The sequence below is a fragment of the Leuresthes tenuis genome, unplaced genomic scaffold, assembly GCF_036924035.1.
Source record: "Leuresthes tenuis unplaced genomic scaffold, fLeuTen1.0.hap1 SCAF_17, whole genome shotgun sequence".
In the NCBI taxonomy this organism is placed as follows: Eukaryota; Metazoa; Chordata; class Actinopteri; order Atheriniformes; family Atherinopsidae; genus Leuresthes; species Leuresthes tenuis.
This window is the reverse complement of record NW_027325371.1, coordinates 3,224,806-3,251,035: the sequence shown is the minus strand read 5'-3', so window position 1 is coordinate 3,251,035 and position 26,230 is coordinate 3,224,806. Positions and strand designations below refer to the sequence as shown.

Below are 26,230 nucleotides of genomic sequence, written 5' to 3'. Positions count from 1 at the left end.
TGCAAATGATTCACAATCATTGATTATTTAGCTGATTTAAATAATTTTCCCTGTTAATTCTCCAAAGTCAGGTTTGAGGTTTGTTAGTGTATTTCGTAATAATCGATGTATCAAAAGAAACCCGGTTTATAATGCAGCAGGCGGCAAACGTGCCCCAGTCTGCGCCTCCTGCTTCCACTTCACCCGGCGACCAATGGGAGCTCAGAATTCCACCCTGCAGCACGCTGATTGGTTAGAGCTGTTAGAAGGCGGGATCTTTCAACACGAGTCATCGTGGAAGCCGCAACGTTCATTTTCCAAGTAGCTGAAGCAAGGGCAAACAAGGGCGGAACTCCGATGGGGTTTGCCTTCAAAGTTAAAGCACAATATTAAGAAACGTTACATTCATAGAAATTACAAGCTTTTTGTAACATGTGTTCCAGTATATGTAGATTTCTAACCATCGTGCTAGCATAAAAACCTACTTTATTGTGCGATAAATGATTTTTTTGTTTAGATTTAATTTTATTGAGAAAATTCTAACCGGATATGGTCTCTGTTATGTTGAGTTGCTTTCCACTACCTCTTACCCCACTTGCTAACAGGCGCTAAGCAAGAGTAATGTGAATTTTGGTGAATTATTTGCATCCAAACCGCTGAGGGCGTGTCGTTTCTAATGTTGAATCATTCCCCGTCGTCCCGAAGAGTTCGAGTTCTTTCTTGGTGAAGTCAGAGTTTTGGACGATGCTAACCGGTCATCCCGGGTTAGCTGGCTAAGGAAGTTAGCCAGCTAGCTAGCTAGCGTTTCGCGTCAGCTTGCCGGAGGCTGTTCTCTTGTTTCGCGCATTTCAAGCTTGTCCACCGACTTCAGACTGTTAAATCGGTTTGTAAACGAAAACGTCAGGCTGTCGTCTCATTAATGTTAGATATAAAAGACCAAAGCTTTAACGATCCGTCTGTGAAATGAGAAGCAAGCAGTGTTTCTCATAAGCGGGTGGCTTTCCACCAACGCTACCCTTTTGTTTTGACAAAGGAAGGGTGCAGAATTTCTTATATTTTTCCAACACCACCTCACATTAGGTGTTGGGGAGTCGCTGGTAGTTTCTTGTAGTTTTTGGCGATGGCTCCTCATAAGCAAAGCTCCTCAGGTGGAGGCCACCAGGTGGGTTTTGGTTCTGGAGGAAAAGCCAACGGATTGTACCAACCGTCCTCCGCTGTGATGGCTGCTGCCAAGAAGCCGAATATGCAACTTATTCAAGCCGACCACGAGCTGTTCCTGCAGGCCTTCGAGAGTGAGTTCCTGTTGTCATCAACTTGCATGTTTGAATAGATGAATCCCAGCTTATTTTAAGATCTCAGGAAGCATGACACTGACCATGTGAACGAAGAGATGAGAGGCTGCAGACCTCAGATCAGTTTAGAGCTGTGAATAGTTAGCCTGTCATCTACATGTCAAAACTCTGCTCTTTGATTTTCAGCTACACCTGGTTCCCATTTACTGATATGCACACGTACTACAGAGTTTAATGAAATGTATCTTTATAGTTGTGCAGAATGTAAAAATCAACCAAAACACAAAGTGATGCATGTCTTTATTTTACTGTAGCAGTCAAACAATGAGCCTCAGGCAGGGAAAATATTACATTCTGGTAATATTTCTAGTGCAGGAACTAGTTTTACCTATAATAGACTTATTACTGATTACGTAACTGTATATTTCCAGAGCCAACACAAATCTACAGGTTCCTCCGCACAAGGAACTTGATTGCTGTGAGTTTCGTCTTTCTCTGAGTCGCACGATTAATCTGACCATTAGAGAGGAGTTAACGCAGAATTTAAACAATGCTTCTTTATCTCTTCCTGTCACATTTCAGCCCATATTCTTGCACAGGACACTCACGTACATGTCCCACAGAAACTCGAGGAATAACGGCAAAAGGTAAAGGTGTTATTGTGTGTCTTGCTGATTCTGTGGTTTTAACAAATCCAACTTGTTTTCCTTCACATGCTTTCATTGAACCTCTGGGAGTTGCAGATGTTTCTTTACGCTTTAAAGCTGCTGTTTGTAAAGTTTGCCCCTTAAAAAGCAGCTCAACTGTTATCATGAGGGAAAGTAGACCGACATGGCGTCTGCTGTAGAAGGGGGGGGGGGTGGCGGCTTGATCAGTTACAGCTGAGGTAGGAGAAGCGTTTTTCAGTTGGGCTGCTTTGCATACAGACGCTGCACAAAAGAATAAAGATCCTGCTGATACACGTGGTTCAGTCCGCTCTGAAAGACTGTAAAAGTACAGAAGGAGCATCAATGGATGAAAAAGACAATGAATGCTACAACTGAAGCGCATAGTTGTGTTTTAGCTGTTTGTTTGGGTCTTTCTTTGTGTGATTTGAGGTAATTTTCAGCTAACATTGTTGTGCTGACGGCTGCTTTATGAAGAGAAGAAAAGAGAATTTCTCACAGCATTTAAGTGATTAATCAGAGCTATTTAAGGTGCTGTTAGAACAGATTAACAGGATGATTCCTACAGAAGTGGAAACACTTCTTACAGAAGACATTTGCTGCAGATGAAACTGATGAAACTTTCCCTCTCTGTTGCTCAGTTTCAGTTTCTGCGGCGCATGCTTCGGTCACATGTAACTGGGCTTGTGATTCGAGATGAATCCAAAGTTATTAACTGCACAAAGCGCAGAGAGACAGGCAGGCTGTGGGTGATGGATCATCTTTGTCACTTTCCTGTGATTATTTAAACAGAAACTCCAGGATATTTAGCTCAGATGTGGCTGAAAACGGTCCACCCAAGTTTTCAGGCTCATTATTCAGAGCTCCGTGAAATCAGCTGGCTCAACGCGGAGCAGTCCTTATCCGGTGGAACCGCCTTTGAAAATGCATCCACAGCCCGTCCCACTCGTGCAAGTTGTTGTCTTTTAAATGTTTGAAATAATTGCTGCCAGATTAAAGTAAAGGGCACCCAGCTGCGCTTCGACGTGGGAAATGTTTGTTATGCAGCAGAGAAACGCACCAGGACCAGGAGATGAAGTAGTCTTTGGTCTCTATAACATGAATAAAGTGTTAATTTAGCCTTTTTTTTGGATTTAATAACTGTTTGAACACAGTCTGGATGTGTAAACGTTTCTTCCTGAGCCCTGTGAGAGTCTCCGAAGCCTCACAGCTGTTTCCAGTTACTTTGGCTTGTTAGACCTCTGCGAAGGTTAGAGTTGGACTGAATTTTATGACTTTTTTTTCTAATGGGTGCACTACAAAAACCCAGCCGACATACTGACAATTAGAGCCAGGTGTGCATGCCTTCCTTTTCATTTCAGTTCGACACACAAAGCGGAACATGATGCTAACACCAATGATAACTGACAGCTGCGCTAATTAAGAATAAATACTGTGTACCAAGATCAGTTAAACGATAGATACACACAGGCCCAGATTAAAGTGTGCTGCATCTGTTCTTCCTGCTGCTGTTTAGCTATCAGTTGATATTGATTTAACGTCCTACCCGCTGCCTCATGTGGTGCCGGCACAGCTTTTAATCACATTTCTTGGTAGGTGGATATTTGTTTAAACAAATTTACCTGGAAGTAAATGTACCTTATTTACATAAAGTACAGTCCTGATCCAGCCCTCATTTCTTTACATTTTCCTTCCAAACATCCAGACTTTCCTGTAATCTTTTATAATGGTCTGAATACATCAATAGTTCTCCAGCTTTCTGAAGTTTTTCTTTGGACATTTTCTGCTTTTTCACTCATTTTCAGTCCAGAGGAATGTGTTTTTTCTTTGTTCAGCCACTTAACTGTGACCTTTGAACCATTCAGGCAGAAAAAAGGCTCCTAACTCAAGGGATGAACCAGTGTTGTGTCGACACAGAACAGACAACTTAGCAAAGAAGCCATTTTAAACTGGATCTTTAGGCACTTTGTCACAAAGACACATCATTTGTTCCCATTTCTTTAGCTGCATCTATGAAAAACAGCAAAGAAAACACAGTTTGACAGACAGAAAATAGGATTTCTGCAGCAACAAGGTGATTCCCAAAGAGCTATTAGCTGAAAACTTGGCATATCTCAGCATGGTGTGCAGTGTGTCCTTAAAACATTTGAGGAAACTGGACAAGTGGAGGACAAAAGAAGAAGAGTCAGGCCTAAAAAACTATCTCCAGCAGATGAACAGGATCTGAAAGTGATGTCCTTAAGAAAGAGGAAAAAATCCAGCTGTGACCTGACAGGACCTGAGAGATGCATCTGGACCTTCAGCTGATCCATCTACTGTTGGCCCAAGCCTCATCAGAAATGGTCTCCATGGAAGGGTGGCTGTCAAGAAGCCGTTCTTAAGGAAGGGAAACAGGGAGAAAAGGCTGAGCTGTGCCAAATGACACAAGAAGTGGACTGAAAATCAGTGGCAACAGGTCTTATGGAGGGATGAATCCTCCCCAGAGCCCGGACCTCAACATTATCGAAGCAGTGTGGGATCATCTGACAGAGAACGGAACAAAAGGCAGCCCACATCCAAAGAAGAGCTTTGGGATGTCCTTCAAGAAGCCTGGAGAACTATTCCTGAAGACTCCTTAAAGAAATGACAGAAAGCTGTGTTTATTTCTACATTAAAAATGAGCGTTCTGGCCAAGATGTCGTATCAGCAGCAGTTACACACCTGCTTTATGTGTTCTACACACAGCTGGAAAACACTTGTATATCAGAGTCAAAAGCATCCAATTCAGCAGAAAACAGTATTTAATCGTCAGATCGGAACCGGTGCTGGAAATCCTTGAAATGCCTTTAATTTTAGTCTTTGACACAGTTCCTGAAATATATTGTTGTAATATTTAGCTTTTTGGCTGAAGAAACTCGACTGGATCTTGATGGTTTTGAGTTCTATCGACATTAGCAGCAGATGTTGCCTTTTGAAAGGGTTTATAACAGTAGCTTCTGGGTCTTTTCTTGTTCTGGGTGTGTTAATGTTGTCTTTGTGGCATTTTATGAATAAATTGACTTGATTTAAAATGTGTTGCTGCAGATCATGATGATTTATCACCATGATGGGCTGCTGGAAATCTTAAAAATGCTTGAAAAGTTCTTGAGTTTAGCTTTAAAGTTGAAGTTTAGCTCTGTTTGATGCAGTTTATAAGAGAGAAAATGACATTGTTTGTTGTCAGACTGACTTTATTCCATCTTAAATGCAGGTGTGACGTCTCTTCCTCTGCCTGAACAGTGTGTTATTCGTGTGTTTTGCTGACTTCAACTCTTTGTTCGTGCAGGAAAAGCTTCAAAGCCGACAATCTGCTTTTCAAAGTGGAAAAGATGAGAGGAGATCAGGAGACTCTCAGGTAAATGCCCAGATGTGACGCTGAATAAAAGCACCTGTTTGGTTTTAAACGAACACCTTTGAAGCTTCTCCTTTTTCTCTTTTTTTCCTCCAGCTTGTCTTCTAATCTGCAGCTCACCTTCACCGGTTTCTTTCATAAAGCTGGTAGGTTTGTTCCTCTCGGCAGCCTCTCTGTGGCCTTTTGTTTGACTTCGCTGTGACTTACAGGAAGTCGTTTTTTTCTCACAGGAAAACCGTCTCAGGACAGCGAGAACGAGCAGAACTCCGTGTCTCTGGAGGTGCTTCTCGTCAAAGTCTGCCACAAGAAGAGGAAGGTGTGTGATCCTCACTAATGTAGAAGCTAGACCTGGTGGAGGTGTGTAATCTCCATGTTTCCTCTTGTCATGTGCAGGATGTCAGCTGTCCGGTGAAGCAGGTTCCGACGGGGAAGAAGCAGGTTCCTCTGAACCCGGACATGAGCGCTGGAGTCCAGGCCAAGCCGGGCTCCCTCCCCATCCTGCTGGTTCCCAGCAGCGAGTTTGAGCCCAGCAACTCTCACATGGTGAAGTCGTACTCCTTGCTTTTCAGAGTTTCGAGGCCCGGGTGTCCTCTATCGCAGCTCAACGGCCTGACCAACGGAGAGAATCACCACAGCAGAGGTGAGCGGACGGCTCCTGGTGGCGTCTTATCCCAGTTTTTAAAGCTGTAACCATCCCTCCTCTCTGCCATAGTAGCACTTGTGGCCCTTTTCCTCTGGTACCTGCTCGGTTTAGGTCGTTAGGATTAGGCCTGAGCGATTTTATCGATACTGCGATTATATATATCGATATTTTGTGTCCCGATAAAGTATCGTTCAGTTTTTTTAGAGCAAACTTTATTGAAAAGTCTGACGTTACAATTAGTGAAAACACAGAACATTAACATAATACAAAACAATGCCGGGGGGGGGGGGTCATATTGTACAAAACAGTGATAAATTAGTTCATGAAAATGTTATAAAGTGCATAGATCGGCGGTTTTGATGGTTTTTCTGTTTATAGAATAAAGGATTGTTGTAATTTATTGTTTGAGCTCCTCCTCAAAAATGAAAAAAGTTGGTTTGTTATTAGAGAATTTGGATTTGTGTTTATGGTAAAACAAGCAGGTTGATGATGAAATATTCACAACATAAACATGAGTCTGTGAACGCTGAAGACACGTTTGGGAAATATTTGTGTTGTCCTTTGGGTTCAAAGGTCAGATCACCGTCCAATCAGTGATGATTCATGTCAAATCAAACTGTCCCTTTAAAATCTTTCAGAAAATGATGTATTAAATCGTATCGAATCATATAAAATCGAATCGTATAAAATCGTATCGAGTCGTTGGCTGAATGGCGTGTATCGTATCGTGAGATTAGTGTTAGGATAGCGTTGGGATGAAGTCCCGTGACGTCATTAGAAAGCGACACCCTCTCATTCATCAGCCACCGAGCACAGAACCGTCTGCACCTCGTCTCTGGACCACGGCGTTGGTTTGGCCATTTATTTATCACAGAAAGCATGGCCGGGTTCTTGTGAAGGCGTCGCTTTCGTGACTCATACGGTGACGTCACTCCTCGGCCAATCGGTGACCTGCATTCTGTAGCTGGAACTGCTTGGAACCATCGGCCGAGTAGGTGCTAAAAATGTACCTGATACCAGGTGCTGCTGCCTGGTGGAAAACCCAAAGGAAGAAGCTTTATGAGGCCAGAAAAACCAGGTTAGGCTCAGTAAGCTCAAGAGTAAAATTATCTCAAACAAACGGTTGTTATCGGGACATTTTAAGCAGTTATTGTTGCTTCTCTCTGTTCATTTTATGCCAGCGTATGGCACAGAACAAGGAAGCTGCAAACTCACTCATCAGGTTGACCTTTCAGACTCTGGAGGTGGGGTCAGGGTCCGGTAGCTCCGCCTCTCTGAGTGGATAATCTCTCGTTTGCACACTTGGGTCCAATGGTAGTCGTGCCTTTAAAGCCCAGCTCATCGGGAGGAGTGTACCTGAGAAGTAGGAGCTGCGATAGTTGTTAGTAGTTCTTGTTTTAGAGCAAGAAGCATAAAATGTTAAAGGTCCTGTCAGTGATATCTGTGGTAGAAAAACAAAACATGGTCCAGTGAGATGCTTCATCCTCACAGACTTATGATCATCCAGTATTGTGCAGTAAGGGCTGGTCGGTAGGTTCCAGGTTCAATTCCCGGCTGGGGCCTTCCTCTGTGGAGTTTGCACGTTCTCCCCATGTATTTGTGGGTTCTCTCCGGGTTCTCCGGCTTCCTCCCACCGTCCAAAAGCACGTCAGGAGGAGAAATAAACCAGGGTAGAGGATGCTCTTCAGCTACTTCAGACTTGGCTGGCAGTCGCTTACTCGAGGGAAAACTCAGACAAGAAACCCAACGCCAAAGATGGATGTACTGAGGCCCTGATGCGTAACGGCAGTACAACTAAACTACGTCATGGAGACGAGCCTCCAGTAATTTAGTTAATCTTTGTATCCCCTCCTGTGATTAACAGCAGGGGGATACAGTTCAGAGTAGAGGGAGCTTCAGCAAGATGGTTTCATTAAAAGTGCAGAAAGCAGGAAGAAAATCAGCCTGATTTGTGTTATTTTTCCCTATGAAACATGTTGCTGATTTGCACCAGCGGGATGTGGCGTTATTAAGCTGATCAACGTTAATATCCGAGTGTTTTTTGCCTGTAAAGTTGCTGTAAGTGGAGTCGAATATGTGTGAATGAAGCTGATAACGTTGACATCCCTCCACATCCACAGCTGGACCTATTGTTGTTCAAAAGCAATCTTCCAGTCTGTGTTATGAGAACCTCTGGTGCTTATTTTCATTGTCAGATTACAGACAGAAATAAAGCCTGAACTGTGGAATATTCTAGTAAAATCCCTCTGAATGTGACTTTCAGCTCTTTGTGCTGAGTAGAGGCGAGCTTCAGCAAGATGGTTTCATTAAAAGTGCAGAAAGCAGGAAGAAAATCAGCCATTTGGCTGCTTTGTTTAACCTGATTTGTGTTATTTTTCCCTGTGAAACATGCTGTTGATTTGCACCAGCGGGATGTGGCGTTATTAAGGGTTTTATTAAGCTGATCAACGTTAATATCGGAGTGTTTTTTGCCTGTAAAGTTGCTGTAAGTGGTGTGAATGAAACTACTCTTTGATAAGCTGCTAACATTGACATCCCTCTACATCACAGGTGTCAAACTCTGGCCCGCGGGCCACATTTGGCCCGCAGTGTAATTATATTTGGCCCGCGAGGCAATTTCAAATTAATATTAGAGCTGGCCCGCCAGTATTATACGGCAGCAGCGCATTCACCGCTTATACTATTCAATTCAATTTCAATTTATTTATTTATATAGCGCCAGATTACAACAATTGTCATCTCAAGGCACTTAAGTAATATAGTCCAATTCAAGCCAATTGGAATTCAATTCATTGTAATCATAATCCAATTAATTCATATAGAGCTAATTAAAAAAATTAATATCCTAGCTAAGGAAACCAACAGATTGCACCGAAATGTGTCTTCAGTCCAATCTCCCGTCCTGAGCGTGCCTGTGGCAACTGTGGAAAGGAACGACTCCCTTTTAACAGGAAGAAACCTCTGGCAGAACCAGACTCAGGAAGGGTGGCCATCCGCCTCGACCAGCTGGGGTTTGAGAAGACAGAAAAGAGGGAAAAGAGGGGGGAAAAACACCATAACGCCATTCAAAGGATATCTGTTGGAACAGGGAAACATAGGTTAATAACCACAATAATGTCACATGTACATAAAATCAATTTTGAAATTAAACAGGGGGAAAAAGAGAGCAAAGTGAGGAAAGGTGTGACAGATGAGGTCCCCCAGCAGTCTAAGCCTATAGCAGCTTAACTATGGGATGTTTCAGGATTACCTGAGCCATCCCTAACTATAAGCTTTATCGAAAAGAAAAGTTTTAAGCCTAATCTTAAAAGTGGAAAGGGTGTCTGCTTCCCGGACATTTACTGGCAGCTTATTCCACAAGAGAGGGGCCTGATAACTGAAGGCTCTACCTCCCATTCTACTTTTAGAAACTCTGGGAACAACAAGTAAACCTGCAGTTTGGGAGCGAAGTGCTCTGTTAGGAAAATATTGTACAATGAGATCTTTAAGATATGATGGAGTTCGGTCAGTAAGAGCTTTATATGTGAGGAGAAGAATCTTAAATTCTATTCTGAATTTAACAGGGAGCCAATGAAGAGAAGCTAAAACTGGAGAAACATGATCTCTCCTGTTAGTTCTCATCAGAACTCTGGCTGCAGCATTTTGGATCAGCTGGAGGCTTTTCAGAGAATATGTGGGACAGCCCAATAATAAGGAATTACAGTAGTCCAATCTTGAAGTAACAAATGCATGAACTAGTTTCTCTGCATCACCTTGAGACAGGATGTTCCTGATTTTGGCAATATTACGAAGGTGAAAGAAGGCAGTCCTAGAAACCAGTTTTATATGTGCGTCAAATGATAAATTCTGGTCAAAAATAACTCCAAGGTTCCTCACTGTAGAACTAGAAGCCAAGGAAATACCATCTAGAGTAACTATATAACTAGACAATTTCTCCCTGAAGCGCTCAGGTCCAAAGAGAACAACTTCAGTTTTGTCTGAATTTAAAAGCAGACAGTTCTGAGTCATCCAGGTCTTTATGTCTTTAAGACAGGCTTGTAGCCTGACCAACCTGTAGGTTTCATCTGGTTTCATAGATAAGTACAGCTGAGTATCATCAGCATAACAATGGAAATTTATGCCATGCTGTCTGATAATGTTACCTAATGGAAGCATGTATAAAGTAAAAAGAATCGGTCCAAGCACAGAACCCTGAGGAACTCCATGACTTACTCCAACGTGTGAGGAAGATTCCTCATTTACAAGAACAAACTGGAATCTATCAGATAAATATGACTTAAACCAGCCTAATGCAGTTCCTTTAATCCCAATAACATGTTCAAGTCTCTGTAACAGAATGCCGTGATCGATCGTATCAAATGCAGCACTGAGATCCAACAGGACAAGCACAGAAACAAGTCCGCTATCAGAAGCTAACAGGAGATCATTGGTAACTTTCACCAGTGCCGTTTCTGTGCTATGATGCACTCTGAATCCTGACTGAAACTCTTCAAACAGATTATTTCTATGTAAATGATCACAAAGTTGAACTGCAACTATTTTTTCAAGAACTTTGGACAAAAAAGGGAGATTGGATATAGGTCGATAATTAGCCAACACTTCTGAATCAAGAGTAGGTTTTTTAAGTAAAGGTTTAATTACAGCAACCTTAAAAGTCTGAGGTACATATCCTATCAACAAAGACCGATTGATCAAATCCAATATGGAAGTGTCAATTAAGGGGAAAACCTCCTTGAACAGTCTGGTTGGGATTGGGTCTAACATACAAGTTGATGGTTTAGAAGAGACTATTGCTGTTGTTAGCTCAGAAAGATCAACTGGACAGAAGCTGTCTAAATACAATTCAGGTTCGAAAGATACTTCTAAAGCTGCTCTACTTGATGATACATCAGTGATAATAATGGGAAGGATTCCATTAATCTTCTCTCTGATAGAAACAATTTTATTGATGAAGAATCTCATGAAATCATCACTGCTGAGAGTTAAAGGAATACATGGCTCAACAGAGCTCGGAGTCTTTGTCAGCCTGGCAACAGTGCTGAAAAGAAACCTGGGATTATTCTCATTCTCTTCTATCAATAATGAATAATACGCAGTTCTAGCTTTACGAAGTGCTTTCTTATACGTTATTAAACTATCTTTCCAGACTAATTGAGACTCTTCTAAATTAGAGGAACGCCACTGTCTCTCCAGCTTTCTTGCAGTCTGCTTTAACGCACGCAGCTGTGAATTATACCAAGGAGCCAACCTCTTCTGACTGATTACCTTCCTTTTCAGAGGGGCAACATTGTCCAGTGTTGTACGCATTGAAGCTGTAGTGCTGTCAACAAGAGAGTCAAGTTCTACTGGAGTAAAATTTAGGTAGCCATCCTGTGTCATATCAGCACATGGCAGTGAAGAAAAGGATGATGAAATCAACTCTTTAAATCTGGTTACAGCATTCTCTGACAGACACCTTCTATATGTAGAATTCTTCTCAGAAACCGTGTAGTCAAGTAATGTAAATTCAAAAGTTATTAAAAAATGGTCAGACAAGACAGGGTTATGAGAGAACACTGTTAACTGTTCTACAAATACTACAAATCCCATAATGCTTTGCTGTTGTTTTGGCGCGTCTATTAGAACAGAGGCAGATACGCCCCTCCTCTGTGTCAGTAGCATCTATGCTAGCGGTCTTCTTGTGCCCCCCGCCTCTCCCCCAGACCTCAAACCACAGCTGTCACTGTTACCTACCAAAAAATGGCCAAAAGAAAGGCAGAAAATAGAACTTTTCTGGACAGGTGGGAGACAGAATATCTGTTTATGTAAAAGACAGACCTGTTTGTCTTGTTTGTGGATTCAACGCGTCAGTAACTAAGGAGTAACTAAGGAGTAACTAAGGAGCAACTAAGGAGCGACTAAGGAGCGACTAAGGAGTAACTAAGGAGTGACTAAGGAGTGACTAAGGAGTGACTAAGGAGTAACTAAGGAGTGACTAAGGAGTGACTAAGGAGTAACTAAGGAGTAACTAAGGAGTAACTTAGGAGTAACTTAGCAGTAACTTAGCAGTAACTTAGCAGTAACTTAGGAGTAACTTAGGAGTAACTTAGGAGTAACTAAGGAGTAACTTAGGAGTAACTTAGGAGTAACTAAGGAGTAACTAAGGAGTGACTAAGGAGTGACTAAGGAGTGACTAAGGAGTGACTAAGGAGTGACTAAGGAGTGACTAAGGAGTGACTAAGGAGTAACTAAGGAGTAACTAAGGAGTAACTAAGGAGTAACTAAGGAGTAACTAAGGAGTAACTTAGGAGTAACTTAGGAGTAACTAAGGACAATATTAGACGACACTATGAAACGAAACACCAGGACAAATATAAGGACCTGGACACAGCTCAAAGGAGCCAGAAAGTAAAGGAGATGAAAAGAGGTTTATGTTATTTTATTTTCACATTTATTAGCCTGTGTAAGAAGCTAATTTTGACATTTACCTCAGAAGGCTGCAAACAGAAAGGAGGCATTCAATTTTTATTTAAATTTAATTTAATATGCCATTGATATGTTTTTATTATTATTATTATTATTATTAGCAACTCAATTTCACACCCCTGGACTTTAAAGTTATATAAGCCTTATATATCAGTATTCATTGTTAAATCTAAACTTGTTGGGTTCCATATTAAAAGGTTAATTTGTTCAACTTTTGCCAAATCAGCTTTGTTCAATTTGAAGTTTTGGCCCACTGTGTATTTGAGTTTGACCCCCCTGTGTTAGAGGATCCTCTGGAGCCCAGCTCATCAGAATCTGCTTATTTTCATTGTCAGATTACAGACTTATTCTAGTGAAATCCCTCTGAATGTGACATTCAGCTCTTTGTTCTCCGTGCTGTGATGAAGAGGCTCATTCATGTCACTCTGTGTCTGTTTCAGATTATTCAGATGAAGCCGTCAACAGGAAGAGGAGGAGTTCCTCTCTCAGGGAGGAGGGAGAAACCACGTTTGTGGCTCAGATGACAGTCTTTGATAAAAATAGGTGAACCTTGTTCACACCGTTTCGACACTTGTTACTTTCTGGCTCGGAGTGTTGCAGGGTTTGTGCAGCAGAGGCGAAAGGTGAGAAGGTGTTTGTGTGTTTGTGTGCAGACGCCTGCAGTTGCTGGATGGGGAGTACGAGGTGTCCATGCAGGAGATGGAGGAGTGTCCCGTCAGCAAGAAGAGGGCCACGTGGGAGACCATCCTGGATGGAAAGGTGAGCGAAAACCCTTCAGCTCTGTGAATTGTTGCCGTTTGTGCTCGTCTTGTCTTGATAAAACATTTCTATCTGCCTTTGTTCTTGTTCTATGGTAATTTGACGCCACACCAGAGGCTGAAACGCCCCAAATCTGAGCTGAACTGTTGAAAACTGGGCATCAGATGCCTTTAAAACAGCTGGTTGGAGTGAATAAACTGCTTATTATTCATGATTGATAGAAGAGAATAAGAATAATCCCATGTTTCTCTTCAGCGCTGTAGCCAGATATTTCCCCAACAGAGCACTTTGCTCTCAGGCTGCAGGCTTCCTTGTGGTTCCCAGAGTTTCTAAAAGCAGAATGGGAGGCAGAGCCTTCAGTTATCAGGCCCCTAAAAGCAGAATGGGAGGCAGAGCCTTCAGTTATCAGGCCCCTAAAAGCAGAATGGGAGGCAGAGCCTTCAGTTATCAGGCCCCTAAAAGCAGAATGGGAGGCAGAGCCTTCAGTTATCAGGCCCCTAAAAGCAGAATGGGAGGCAGAGCCTTCAGTTATCAGGCCCCTAAAAGCAGAATGGGAGGCAGAGCCTTCAGTTATCAGGCCCCTAAAAGCAGAATGGGAGGCAGAGCCTTCAGTTATCAGGCCCCTAAAAGCAGAATGGGAGGCAGAGCCTTCAGTTATCAGGCCCCTCTCTGTGGAACCAGCTGCCAGTTTGGCTTCAGGAAGCAGACACCCTCTCTACCTTTAAGATCAGGCTCAAACTTTCCTTTCTGATAAAGCTTATAGTTAGGGATGGCTCAGGTGAGCCTGAAACATCCCATAGTTCTGCTGCTATAGGCCCAGCCTGCTGGGGGAGCTCCCATGATGCACCTCTCCTCCCTTTGATCTCTTTTTTTCCCCCATTTTATTTCTCAAATGATATTATATCATGTGACATTATTGTGGTTATTAACTTGTGTTTCCCTGTTCCAACAGGTATCCTTTGAATGGTGTTACGCTGTTTCTTTTCCCTCTTTTCTGTCTTCTCAAACCCCAGCTGGTCAAGGCTGATGGCCACCCTTCCTGGTTCTGGTTCTGGTTCTGCCAGAGGTTTCTTCCTGTTAAAAGGGAGTCGTTCCTTTCCACAGTCCCTCAGGCTCAGGACGGGAGATTGGACTGAAGAGAAATTTCGGTGCAATCTGTTGGTTTCCTTAGCTCGGATATTGTTTTTGAACTGGCTCCATATGAATGAATTGGATTATTTTTAAATGAATTCATTGGATTTAATTGGATTATGATTACAATGAATTGAATTCCAATTGGCTTGAACAATATTATTTAAGTGCCTTGAGATTTGTTGTAATTTGGCGCTTTATAAATAAAATTGAATTGAATTGACCAAGAAGATGCAAACAAAAGCAGTGGAAAAGAGGATGAAGTAGTAGTTCTTGGCTGGATGTCAGGAGACATTTGAATGGCTCAATGAGCGCCGCTCCTTGTTTTCCAAAAGAAAATCCTTCCTTATCCTTCCTCCGACTGGATTTAACCAGTTTTATGGAAGGGGAAAATGTTGGTTGGCTTCTTATATGGACACACGAGTTGCTCTACAGCAATGCAAACGAATTATACATTAAACCACGAAAGCATTTAGGCAGTAAATGGTGTTTCTGTGTCTGCCGTGAAGGACAAGAAATGACTGAAAGTGTCTCACAGCGATTCCTTTCTAAAGTAAAAACATCCACAGTCTGTGGCGATGTGCAACATGAAGTTTTGGAGAACCTTAAAGAGCTTAATTGGACGATATATCCTGTGTCTTAGACCTCGGTTTAAACCCAAAAGATCCAGGAAAGACTCTCATATCCCCCAAAGAAGAAGGAGGAGGTTTATAGGTTCACCTTCTGGGTGCAGTTGCTCAAAAATGTCTTTGTTTTACTCTCAGAAACGCATAAAGATGAGAAAAGTGTCCCATTTGTGCTCCGTGAACTGACAATAAGTGAGCTGGAAGCCTAGTGACGCCATCTGCTTTCTGTCTGCAGCGTTTGCCTCCATTCGAGAGCTTCTCTCAGGGTCCGACCCTGCAGTTCACCCTGCGCTGGACCAGCGACCCGTCCGACCGCTCCACCGCTCCGGTGGCCAAGCCGCTGGCCACCCGCAACTCCGAGACCAACCAGGACACCAGACCCAGCACCCTCAGAGCCACGCATACACTGGGTGAGCCCGACAGTCGCTGCGTTGAACACCACCGCTCCTCGGCTGTCGGACAAACAAACTCGAGTTAAAAGTTCAGAATTTCTTGGTCAAACAAGCAGATTTTCACCCAGCCGTGACTTTAAAGGGGAACTCTGGTATTTTTAAACCTTATTTCTGGCATGAAATACGTTCATCTACTCACTGAGAACAGTTTGGTGAAAGTCGGCGTCCTTCGGAAGATATTTAGATTCCTCAAGATCCATATAACGATGCAGCCTCTAAATAAGGCATTATCTGTCTTTATTTCACCAATACTTTAAGAAGAATGAATGAATGAACGTGTGCTATAGCTCTGTTAGCTCATAGCTGCTGTTATGTGGCTACTTGCAGCTATAGGAGAGCTAACGGAGGGATTTCTACACAGGCACTCTACTGGGACCACTTCATCCACACACCCCCCTGTTTTCATGGGAAATTAGAAAGATTAAAGGTGCAAACAACTGTTTTACTCCTAATGGGACCATAGTTGTCCAAAATGCACATAATTCTATCTTGAATTAGCCTTTTTACCTCGTGATTAAGATCATAAAGGCATTACAAATCAAGTGAGACACTGGGTCTTCTCTCAGGCTATAATCTGTGAGGTTAAAGCACTGGCTTCAGATCCAGAGGTGAAAAAAGACCCTCTGCTGTGCAGGAGGGGGGTGATTTGGACTTGGACAGGAATAAATGAAGCTTATTCATAAAAGAATCAGAAAGAAAGCTTGTTTTAAGTGGATATAACAGAAGAATAAAGAGTTCTGGTTGGTTTCTTTCCTCTTTGGGCTGTGAAGCTGCTGCTGTTTGGATGTTTTCTGATTTTTCTTTGATTTCTTATGATCTGCAGCTCCAGTTTTCAGGCAAATAACCGTCAGCATGACGGCATCCGCAGTCAGAATATAAGAATTTAGATTTAAAAACCAGTTAATAAGCAAGATATCATGCGTCCTGTCCTGACCGACGCTGTTTCTGCAGCTGTGAAAGAATCGGTGAACGCAGACGTGCAAACCAGGAGAGAACTGATCTCAGCCGAGCCTCGACAGAAACTCCGAATCTTCTACCAGGTCAGAGTCTCGGCCGACTTCCCTCCGAACCCGTCGCAGCCTCGTCTCGCAGCTGATTTAAGCCCCGCCTCTCCTGCTTCTGTAGTTTCAGTACAACAACAACACGCGGCAGCAGACCGAGGCCAGAGACGACCTCCACTGTCCCTGGTGTACGCTCAACTGCAGGAAGCTGTACAGTCTGCTCAAACACCTCAAACTGTCCCACTCCCGCTTCATCTTCAACTACGTGGTGAGACGCATGCATGTGCCGTCCAGAAGAAGACGCTCAGCTGTGACCTTTTTGATGTTTATGTTGAAACTACTGCTGGTTTAGGCTGGATTAATGATGAAAGGGGGCTCAGAGATGTTAAATTCAGCAAAAAAACAGCTGAAATGTTCAAACCTGGACCAGTTTCTGTGTTAATGTTCATAACGAACCTTCTTATGTACATTTTAGGACTTCCTCAGGATCAGGCTTCAGCGTCATATCTCAGCTCAAAAGTTGTCATTTAAAACGAATGTAAGTTTTATTTTATTTTATTTTATTTTTATTTTTTCTGAAGCCATTTTATGACAACTTTTGAGCTGAAGCCGTTTTAAATGACAACTTTTGAGCCGAAGACGTTTTAAATGACGACTTTTGAGCCGAAGCCGTTTTAAACGACAACTTTTGAGCCGAAGCCGTTTTAAAATGACAACTTTTGAGCCGAAGACGTTTTAAATGACGACTTTTGAGCCGAAGCCATTTTAAATGACGACTTTTGAGCCGAAGCCGTTTTAAATGACGACTTTTGAGCCGAAGCCGTTTTAAATGACGACTTTTGAGCTGAAGCCGTTTTAAATGACGACTTTTGAGCCGAAGCCGTTTTAAATGACGACTTTTGAGCCGAAGCCGTTTTAAATGACGACTTTTGAGCCGAAGCCGTTTTAAATGACGACTTTTGAGCCGAAGCCGTTTTAAATGACGACTTTTGAGCAGAAGCCGTTTTTAAATGACGACTTTTGAGCCGAAGCCGTTTTTAAATGACGACTTTTGAGCAGAAGCCGTTTTAAATGACAACTTTTGAGCCGAAGCCGTTTTTAAATGACGACTTTTGAGCCGAAGCCGTTTTTAAATGACGACTTTTGAGCCGAAGCCGTTTTTAAATGACGACTTTTGAGCCGAAGCCGTTTTTAAATGACGACTTTTGAGCAGAAGCCGTTTTAAATGACGACTTTTGAGCCGAAGCCGTTTTAAATGACGACTTTTGAGCCGAAGCCGTTTTAAATGACGACTTTTGAGCCGAAGCCGTTTTAAATGACGACTTTTGATCCGAAGCCGTTTTAAATGACAACTTTTGAGCCGAAGCCGTTTTAAATGACAACTTTTGAGCCGAAGCCGTTTTTAAATGACGACTTTTGAGCCGAAGCCGTTTTAAATGACGACTTTTGAGCCGAAGCCGTTTTAAATGACAACTTTTGAGCCGAAGCCGTTTTAAATGACGACTTTTGAGCCGAAGCCGTTTTAAATGACAACTTTTGAGCCGAAGCCATTTTAAATGACAACTTTTGAGCCGAAGCCGTTTTACATGACAACTTTTGAGCCGAAGCCATTTTAAATGACGACTTTTGAGCCGAAGCCGTTTTACATGACGACTTTTGAGCCGAAGCCGTTTTAAATGACAACTTTTGAGCCGAAGCCATTTTAAATGACAACTTTTGAGCCGAAGCCGTTTTACATGACAACTTTTGAGCCGAAGCCATTTTAAATGACAACTTTTGAGCCGAAGCCGTTTTAAATGACAACTTTTGAGCCGAAGCCATTTTAAATGACGACTTTTGAGCCGAAGCCGTTTTACATGACGACTTTTGAGCCGAAGCCATTTTAAATGACGACTTTTGAGCCGAAGCCGTTTTACATGACGACTTTTGAGCCGAAGCCGTTTTAAATGACGACTTTTGAGTCGAAGCCGTTTTAAATGACAACTTTTGAGCCGAAGCCGTTTTAAATGACGACTTTTGAGCCGAAGCCGTTTTAAATGACGACTTTTGAGCCGAAGCCGTTTTAAATGACAACTTTTGAGCCGAAGCCGTTTCAAATGAGAACTTTTGAGCCGAAGCCGTTTCAAATGACAACTTTTGAGCCGAAGCCGTTTCAAATGACAACTTTTGAGCCGAAGCCGTTTCAAATGACGACTTTTGAGCCGAAGCCGTTTCAAATGACGACTTTTGAGCCGAAGCCGTTTTAAATGACGACTTTTGAGCCGAAGCCGTTTTAAATGACGACTTTTGAGCCGAAGCCGTTTTAAATGACGACTTTTGAGCCGAAGCCGTTTTAAATGACGACTTTTGAGCCGAAGCCGTTTTAAATGACGACTTTGGAGCCGAAGCCGTTTTAAATGAGAACTTTTGAGCCGAAGCCGTTTTAAATGACAACTTTTGAGCCGAAGCCGTTTTAAATGACAACTTTTGAGCCGAAGCCGTTTTAAATGACAACTTTTGAGCCGAAGCCGTTTTAAATGACAACTTTTGAGCCGAAGCCGTTTTAAATGACAACTTTTGAGCCGAAGCCGTTTTAAATGACAACTTTTGAGCCGAAGCCGTTTTAAATGACAACTTTTGAGCCGAAGCCGTTTTATATGACAACTTTTGAGCCGAAGCCGTTTTAAATGACAACTTTTGAGCCGAAGCCGTTTTAAATGACAACTTTTGAGCCGAAGCCGTTTTAAATGACAACTTTTGAGCCGAAGCCGTTTTAAATGACAACTTTTGACCCGAAGCCGTTTTAAATGACGACTTTTGAGCCGAAGCCGTTTTAAATGACGACTTTTGAGCCGAAGCCGTTTTAAATGACGACTTTTGAGCCGAAGCCGTTTTAAATGACGACTTTTGAGCCGAAGCCGTTTTAAATGACGACTTTTGAGCCGAAGCCGTTTTAAATGACGACTTTTGAGCCGAAGCCGTTTTAAATGACGACTTTTGAGCCGAAGCCGTTTTAAATGACGACTTTTGAGCCGAAGCCGTTTTAAATGACGACTTTTGAGCCGAAGCCGTTTTAAATGAAGACTTTTGAGCCGAAGCCGTTTTAAATGACGACTTTTGAGCCGAAGCCGTTTTAAATGACGACTTTTGAGCCGAAGCCGTTTTAAATGACGACTTTTGAGCCGAAGCCGTTTTAAATGAAGACTTTTGAGCCGAAGCCGTTTTAAATGACGACTTTTGAGCCGAAGCCGTTTTAAATGACGACTTTTGAGCCGAAGCCGTTTTAAATGACGACTTTTGAGCCGAAGCCGTTTTAAATGACGACTTTTGAGCCGAAGCCGTTTTAAATGACGACTTTTGAGCCGAAGCCGTTTTAAATGACGACTTTTGAGCCGAAGCCGTTTTACATGACGACTTTTGAGCCGAAGCCGTTTTAAATGACGACTTTTGAGCCGAAGCCGTTTTAAATGACGACTTTTGAGCCGAAGCCGTTTTAAATGACGACTTTTGAGCCGAAGCCGTTTAAAATGACAACTTTTGAGCCGAAGCCGTTTAAAATGACAACTTTTGAGCCGAAGCCGTTTAAAATGACAACTTTTGAGCCGAAGCCGTTTAAAATGACAACTTTTGAGTTGAAGCCGTTTTTAAATGACAACTTTTGAGCCGAAGCCGTTTAAAATGACAACTTTTGAGCCGAAGCCGTTTAAAATGACAACTTTTGAGTTGAAGCCGTTTTTAAATGACAACTTTTGAGCCGAAGCCGTTTTAAATGACAACTTTTGAGCTGTTTTTCTGAGGCCGTTCATTGTGAAAAGTTTTTTTATGAAGCCTTTTGGTGCGAGTGTGACACCTTTTCATCTGAGGAATGACGCTGAAGCCTGATCCCGAGGATGTCCTAAAATGTACTTATGGTTTCCAACCGTTCCTGGAGGTTCCGCTCTCAGCTGCCCGCCTTCAAAATGTTGCTTTTTGATGGATTCGCTGGTGTCTTTGTGGTCTGTGGCAGCCCCATCCCAAAGGAGCAAAGATCGAGGTCTCCATCAACGAGTGTTACGATGGTTCGTATGCAGGAAACCCGCAGGACATCCACAACCAGCCGGGCTTCGCCTTCAGCAGGAACGGCCCGGTCAAGAGGACGGCCGTCACCCGCATCCTGGTCTGCAGGTGCGTCCGACCCCCCCCCCCCCCCCCCCCCCCCCGCCGACGCTTTCATTCATTCACACCCCAGGGCTCACCTGCCGTCCTTTCTCTGCAGACCCAACAGGACGAAGCCGAGCCTCTCCGAGTTTCTGGAGTTGGAGGACGGCGACCGGGAGCAGCATCAGAGGACGTACATCAGCGGGCACAACCGGCTCTACTTCCAGAGCGACTGCTGCCTGCCGCTGAGGCCTCAGGAGATGGAGGTGGACAGCGAGGACGAGAGGGACCCCGACTGGCTGAAGGAGAAGACGGTGAAGGTGAGTTTCAGCCGAGCGAACGCCACAGAGAGCCGGAGGACGGTTAGAGGAGCTTCGTCACCTCTGAGAACCTCATTCTGACGTCAGGCTCAGATCCAACATCCATGATTTACCTTTTCTCTCCTCCAGTTTCAGGAAGTTTGTGTAGAAACACTGTTTATGAGCAGCTAATTCCAGCTGTTTGGGTCTGAGCTTCGTTAGAAAGCTCGGCTCTGATGGAGTTCCTCCACAGGGAAACGTCTGATTTTCTGTTTTAGGATTCAGAGATGAGGCTCCATCCATTTAACCGCCATAAGCTGCAGTGGGCTCCTGAACGATGAGTCGGAGCCAGAACCTGCACCTGATTTCTTCTTCTTCTTCTTCTGTGAACAGTGTTGTTTGTGTTGACTGTCTGCTAACATTTCCAGATTGCTGCGGCAAGAATGACTTCAGAATATCAGAAGTCAGCGTGGACGTTTCTGCTGCTGGTCTGTTGGCGTTAGCTTCACCCCTGAATTCCACCGGTTCCAGCTGCGCTCGGGACGCGCCGCACGCCATGCACGCCACGCACGCCGCGGGGCGTTTCAGAAGCAAACGCCAAATACGCATCAGGGTAGTTCTGACGAGAGGAGGCTGGTGGGGATTAAAGAGGAATTAGATACCAAGGCTTTAAGCCACGCTGCTGCGCTCTGCTTCTGAAAGGCTCCCGGTTTGGCGTGAAGCCGCATGGGAGACTGACCGAAACACCCGCGCCCGGTGGAGTTCTGGGGTCACGGCCGCTTTAAACGTGACTCAAAGCAGCTTCTGTTGCTGCTGCTTGTTTTTGTGTTTCTTTAACCCATCGAGACCTACAAAAAACCTTCAAACTGTCCACAAAAAGCTTTTATTTCTCAGCCTCTGAGGAGACGAGAAAGCATCCGAGAGGCTAAACCTTCAGCTTTGCTTGATGTTTATCCATATTTCTGATCAGATACCGCCCGTGTGCCTGGGGTAAAGCTTTGAAAGCACACATGTGCCGTATCGGGTCTGAATGGGTTACGTTTTCTCACTTTTATTTGGAGTAACTTTAAACCGGGCGGAGTCTGACTTGTCTGGTCTCACTGCAGCAAATCGAGGAGTTCACCGACGTTAACGAGGGGGAGAAGGAGATCATGAAGCTGTGGAACCTGCACGTCATGAAGCACGGGTGAGGAATCAGAGAAGAAGAAAAAGATTGAATAACGTGTAGAAATTCCAGCCCTTTTCATCCACAGTCCCCCCCTCATCTCAGGCTCCATCATGTCTGGGACACAGACTCCATTAAAGCAGCCATGCTCAGTGCTGAGTTTGTCCCTTTAAGCTTCTTCTTCTGCATATAGAAGGAAACTCGGCTGGATCTGAACCAGCTGACGGCCTCGGCCATGTTTCAGCTCAGAGAAACTCTGCTGCCTCAGCAGGATGTTTGGATCTTTGTCTTGTTGCAGGATGAAGCTTTGGAGGCTTTTACTGGAGCAGATCATATGTTTCCATCCAGCTCAGATCTCATTGAGCAGCTCCATCAGCAGCTCCATCAGCAGCTCCATCAGCAGCTCCATCAGCAGCTCCATCAGCAGCTCCATCAGCAGCTCTATCAGCAGCTCCATCAGCAGCTCCATCAGCAGCTCCATCAGCAGCACCATCAGCAGCTCCATCAGCAGCTCCATCAACAGCTCCAGCTTCTTTAAGGACTTTTTGGTGAACTGTAACGTGTCCATCCTGTTTCTGAGGCTAACTAGCGGTTAGCATGTAGCAGCGTAGCCTCTGTGCTTCTGTTCATGAAGTCTTCTGTGGACAGTCGAGTGACCCCACACCCGAGTGACCCCACACCTGAGTGACCCCACACCTGAGTGAAATACACCTGGAACCACCTGGAACCACCTGTCCCAGACATTATGGAGCCTGAAATGAGCAGAACTGTGGATAAAAGTGGAATTTCTACAGGGTGAAATGGATGAAAGTTGTTTGAGTTTCACTCAGAGGAGCAGAGGGGGTGTTTATTGCTGTTGTTTCTTCCTCTGATGCGTGCTAACGTGCGCTCCTCTGTGCTAACGTGCGCTCCCCTGTGCTAACGTGCGCTCCCCTGTGCTAACGTGCGCTCCCCTGTGCTAACGTGCGCTCCTCTGTCCTTCCTCCAGTTTCATCGCAGACAACCAGATGAACAAGGCCTGCCTGCTGTTTGCCGAGCATCACGGGCCCCTCATCGTCAGGCGCAGGCTGTGTCGCAACTTCCTGCTGCACCTGATCAGCATGCACGACTTCAACCTGATCAGCACGCTGACCATCGACCAGGCCATGGCCCGGCTCCGCCTCCTCCAGAGTCAGGGCGCTCAGAGAGACAGAGACATGGACGTGGAGGAGGAGGAGGAGGAGGAGGAGGAGGAGGAGGACTGGGAGACGGCTGTGGAGTCCCAGCCGGAGCCAGACCCCGATCCTGATCCTGATATATCCGACTTCAGAGCCTGCGGCGAGGAGAGCGGCGGCGGCGGCGGCGGCGGCGGCTGCCCGGAGCGCAGAAACCAGCAGCAGGAGGAGCAGGGAGGCGCAGAAGCCGACACAAACAAACCCAACGCCAAGCAGAAACTGTTCGGCTCGGTTCTGAAGTGACTTCTTAAAGCACAAAGACCCCCGAACTGGACCAATGAGAAAAGCAAACGGCGTAAAACACACACACTTTCACACACTCACAGCAGGAAAGGCCCGTCAGATGAACTTTAGGCACGGAAGTCATTTGTTTTCTGTTTCCACGACCCGTTCCAGTTGAAACCTGAAGCCCGGGTTCGTTCTGTCGTGTCCTGATTGTGTCGGGGCTTTGGCTCTGAAATTAAATTCAAAGGTGCTGTTTTTTCCTTTCGTTTCCTGTTCAACACAAAACGAGCTCCAGCTCCAGAACCTGTGGACGCGTTTCCATGAAAGACCCAAACCGGCTCTGTGATTTCTGGCCTGTGAAACTCTTTTGGGTCTATTTTCAGCTGCGGATTTATACAGGTGTGGTGCTCCTGTGGGTTTTTACTGCCTTGGTTCTGGGATCAAAGCGCAGGTTCACAGGTGACTGATCTGAGGTCTGTACTGCAAAGCAGGAAGGTGTTTAAAGGTGGTTTAACTTTAAAATGCAGCCGGGGCTTCTTTAGTTTATCTCTTTCTAAGATTCGGACGTGACGGTCATTATTTTCCTCCAGTTTCAGACTGTTGTTGCCAAACTGCCTTAAAATCTACGTTCATTTTCCAAACATCCAGCTTATAAAATACTAAGAAACGATTAAAATCATGAAAAAAAAGTTTATTTTCTTACATTTTTCCGTCTGGTTTCCACAGATTAACTTTGACAGACATTTATCTGTAAATTTCACTTGTTTTCAGTCTAAAACAGGCATCTCTGATTTCCTTGGTGCTTTGAATGCATCGTCTCTGCAGCTTTCCTCATTAGTTTGAGGTTATTTTCTCCTTTTTCCTTGTAAATACGCAGCTCCTGATCCACCAGGAGTCAGAAAATTCTTGTTTGATTCTTGTTGAACAAAGAAAACAAACCCCTGATTAGTTGATCCTGCCTCGCAGTACAGGCCTCTCGTTCTTCTGCAGAACCAGAACCGACTGCCTGAACTGGGACGGATTCTGCTTCGACTTCTGGTGCTTTACGTTTTTTTTATTCAGCAGCTTCAACTGCCGCCTCTCGATGTCTTGTTTTTATTTCCAAAACCTCACAGCTGACGGACACGGTTCCGGTTTGTCATTAAAACCTTTTATTCAGGTCCTGGTTCGGGTTGAATCAGAGAAAATGGGTCTGAGCTGAACCTTTTTTGTTGTTTAGTTTGTTTGCTCCCACAGACTCGGCCGACCTGCGTTTTTCTGTTTTTCACCACTGTTGAACTGCATGTTTAAAGGAGGCGGAGCCTGAACACGTCACATTAACTGGATAAAAACAAGGTGCTGTTAGTTTCTTTTTGTACATAAGTCGGTGGAACTTTGGCTGTTTGGCTGCACTGAACTCCATTTTGTTTAATTAGTTTTCAGACCAAAGGGGATTCATTTGCAACAGATTTCTCTCGTTTCATGTCTTGTGATAAATATCCTCAGACTACACGTCTGTACCATCTGACCCAGAATCTCTACTGCCTCCAGATGATCCGAAGCTTAGCAGCAGGACAAAAAGCACACGTCCAGGCGCTGGTGCTGCCTTACGGTCCACTTTGAACAGATTGCATGCAGTTTGAGCCTCCGCCTGCAGCCATCTTTAAACTCTGGCGCCAAAAGGCTTCAGACGAGCCTGGCGGTGCTGCGTGGGTCCGGGTGGCGGTTCTGAGTGACAAGAGCTCAATGTGGATTTTAAGGGTTTCTTTCTTTACTCACAAGACCAGCAGCATTTTGCACAAGATGGGAGGAGCCATGTCAGGAAAACCAGACTTATCTTCAACGGTGACGTAAAACCAGCTTGACAATTATTTACTGTGGAGTTAAAATGGTTTTTCTAATTAAAAAGAACAATTTTGTAATATTCTGAGGAGCGTTGTCCATTTCTTCTTCCACTCTTTGAACGCACACAACGAGCTCTCACCGGTAAATGTTTTTAATATCAGACCCTTAAATTCTAACAATTCAGAAGGGACCATTTAAAAAAAATAATAAATTAACTTTAAAAAAAGACTTAAAATGAATAAATGTTCACATACATACAAGCTAACTTTTTTCCTGTACGTAAATGTATTTTTTTTATCATTATTTACATTTAAGGCGACAAAAAAATTTAATTTCTGCAAAATAATTCAATTCAGTTCAATTTTATTTATATTGTGCCAAATTGCCAACAAAGGCATTTAAAAAATATCTAATTTGAGCCAATCGAACCCAATTTATTAAAAATTTATTGAAAGTAGCCTAGCTAAGCTTTACAAGCTGTTACATCATCATTTACTGCTTTTTTTTTTTTTATAAACACGTGTTACAGCTTCCTGTATGATATAAAAGGTTTAAAGTTTATTAATAAATTGTTTAAACTTTATAAAGAAAAAAATCTACATTTAAACTGATTTTAAACGGTATTTGTTATTTTTAAAAAGTGAAGTTGGAATCGAGGTTTTTCTGCGGTTATTTCGTCAAAATGGCGCCAATGCAGCATTTGACCGTTTCCGGTTTTCAAAGTAAAACTTGTAACTCCCGCTTACGAACTGATCGCATCATCGGGAATATTTCGGTTTCAGTGTACTGTACTGCTTTTAAAGTGGTCAGAAAATGTATTTAATTTCACAAAGATATTATATTTGAAAGACTTTAAAACATTTTGCCTAACCGTTATACGGCACTCCGAGAGGGAAATGTAACCGTTACTGACTATTAAAAGCCTCAGAACTTGACTAATGAAAACAATGCTTTTATCGGTTAGTTCTGAGCTTATAAAGTTAAAAAGTGATCACAAGCTAACA

General features: G+C 43.6%; 1 protein-coding gene across 1 annotated transcript; it reads left to right on the top strand.

The window, feature by feature from the left end:
• The first annotated feature begins 528 nt into the window (after nt 1-528).
• On the top strand, nt 529-25,305 carry LOC140272828 (polycomb protein suz12-B-like). The gene is made up of 16 exons (XM_072368306.1): nt 529-1,271; nt 1,703-1,749; nt 1,854-1,918; nt 5,241-5,309; nt 5,403-5,452; nt 5,537-5,622; nt 5,700-5,946; nt 12,855-12,957; nt 13,068-13,173; nt 15,166-15,340; nt 16,334-16,422; nt 16,508-16,651; nt 20,369-20,526; nt 20,618-20,819; nt 21,905-21,984; nt 22,952-25,305. The coding sequence occupies exons 1-16, from the start codon at nt 1,100-1,102 to the stop codon at nt 23,418-23,420; spliced, it is 2,262 nt and encodes a 753-aa protein (XP_072224407.1). The 5' UTR covers nt 529-1,099; the 3' UTR covers nt 23,421-25,305.
• Nucleotides 25,306-26,230: the final 925 nt, after the last annotated feature.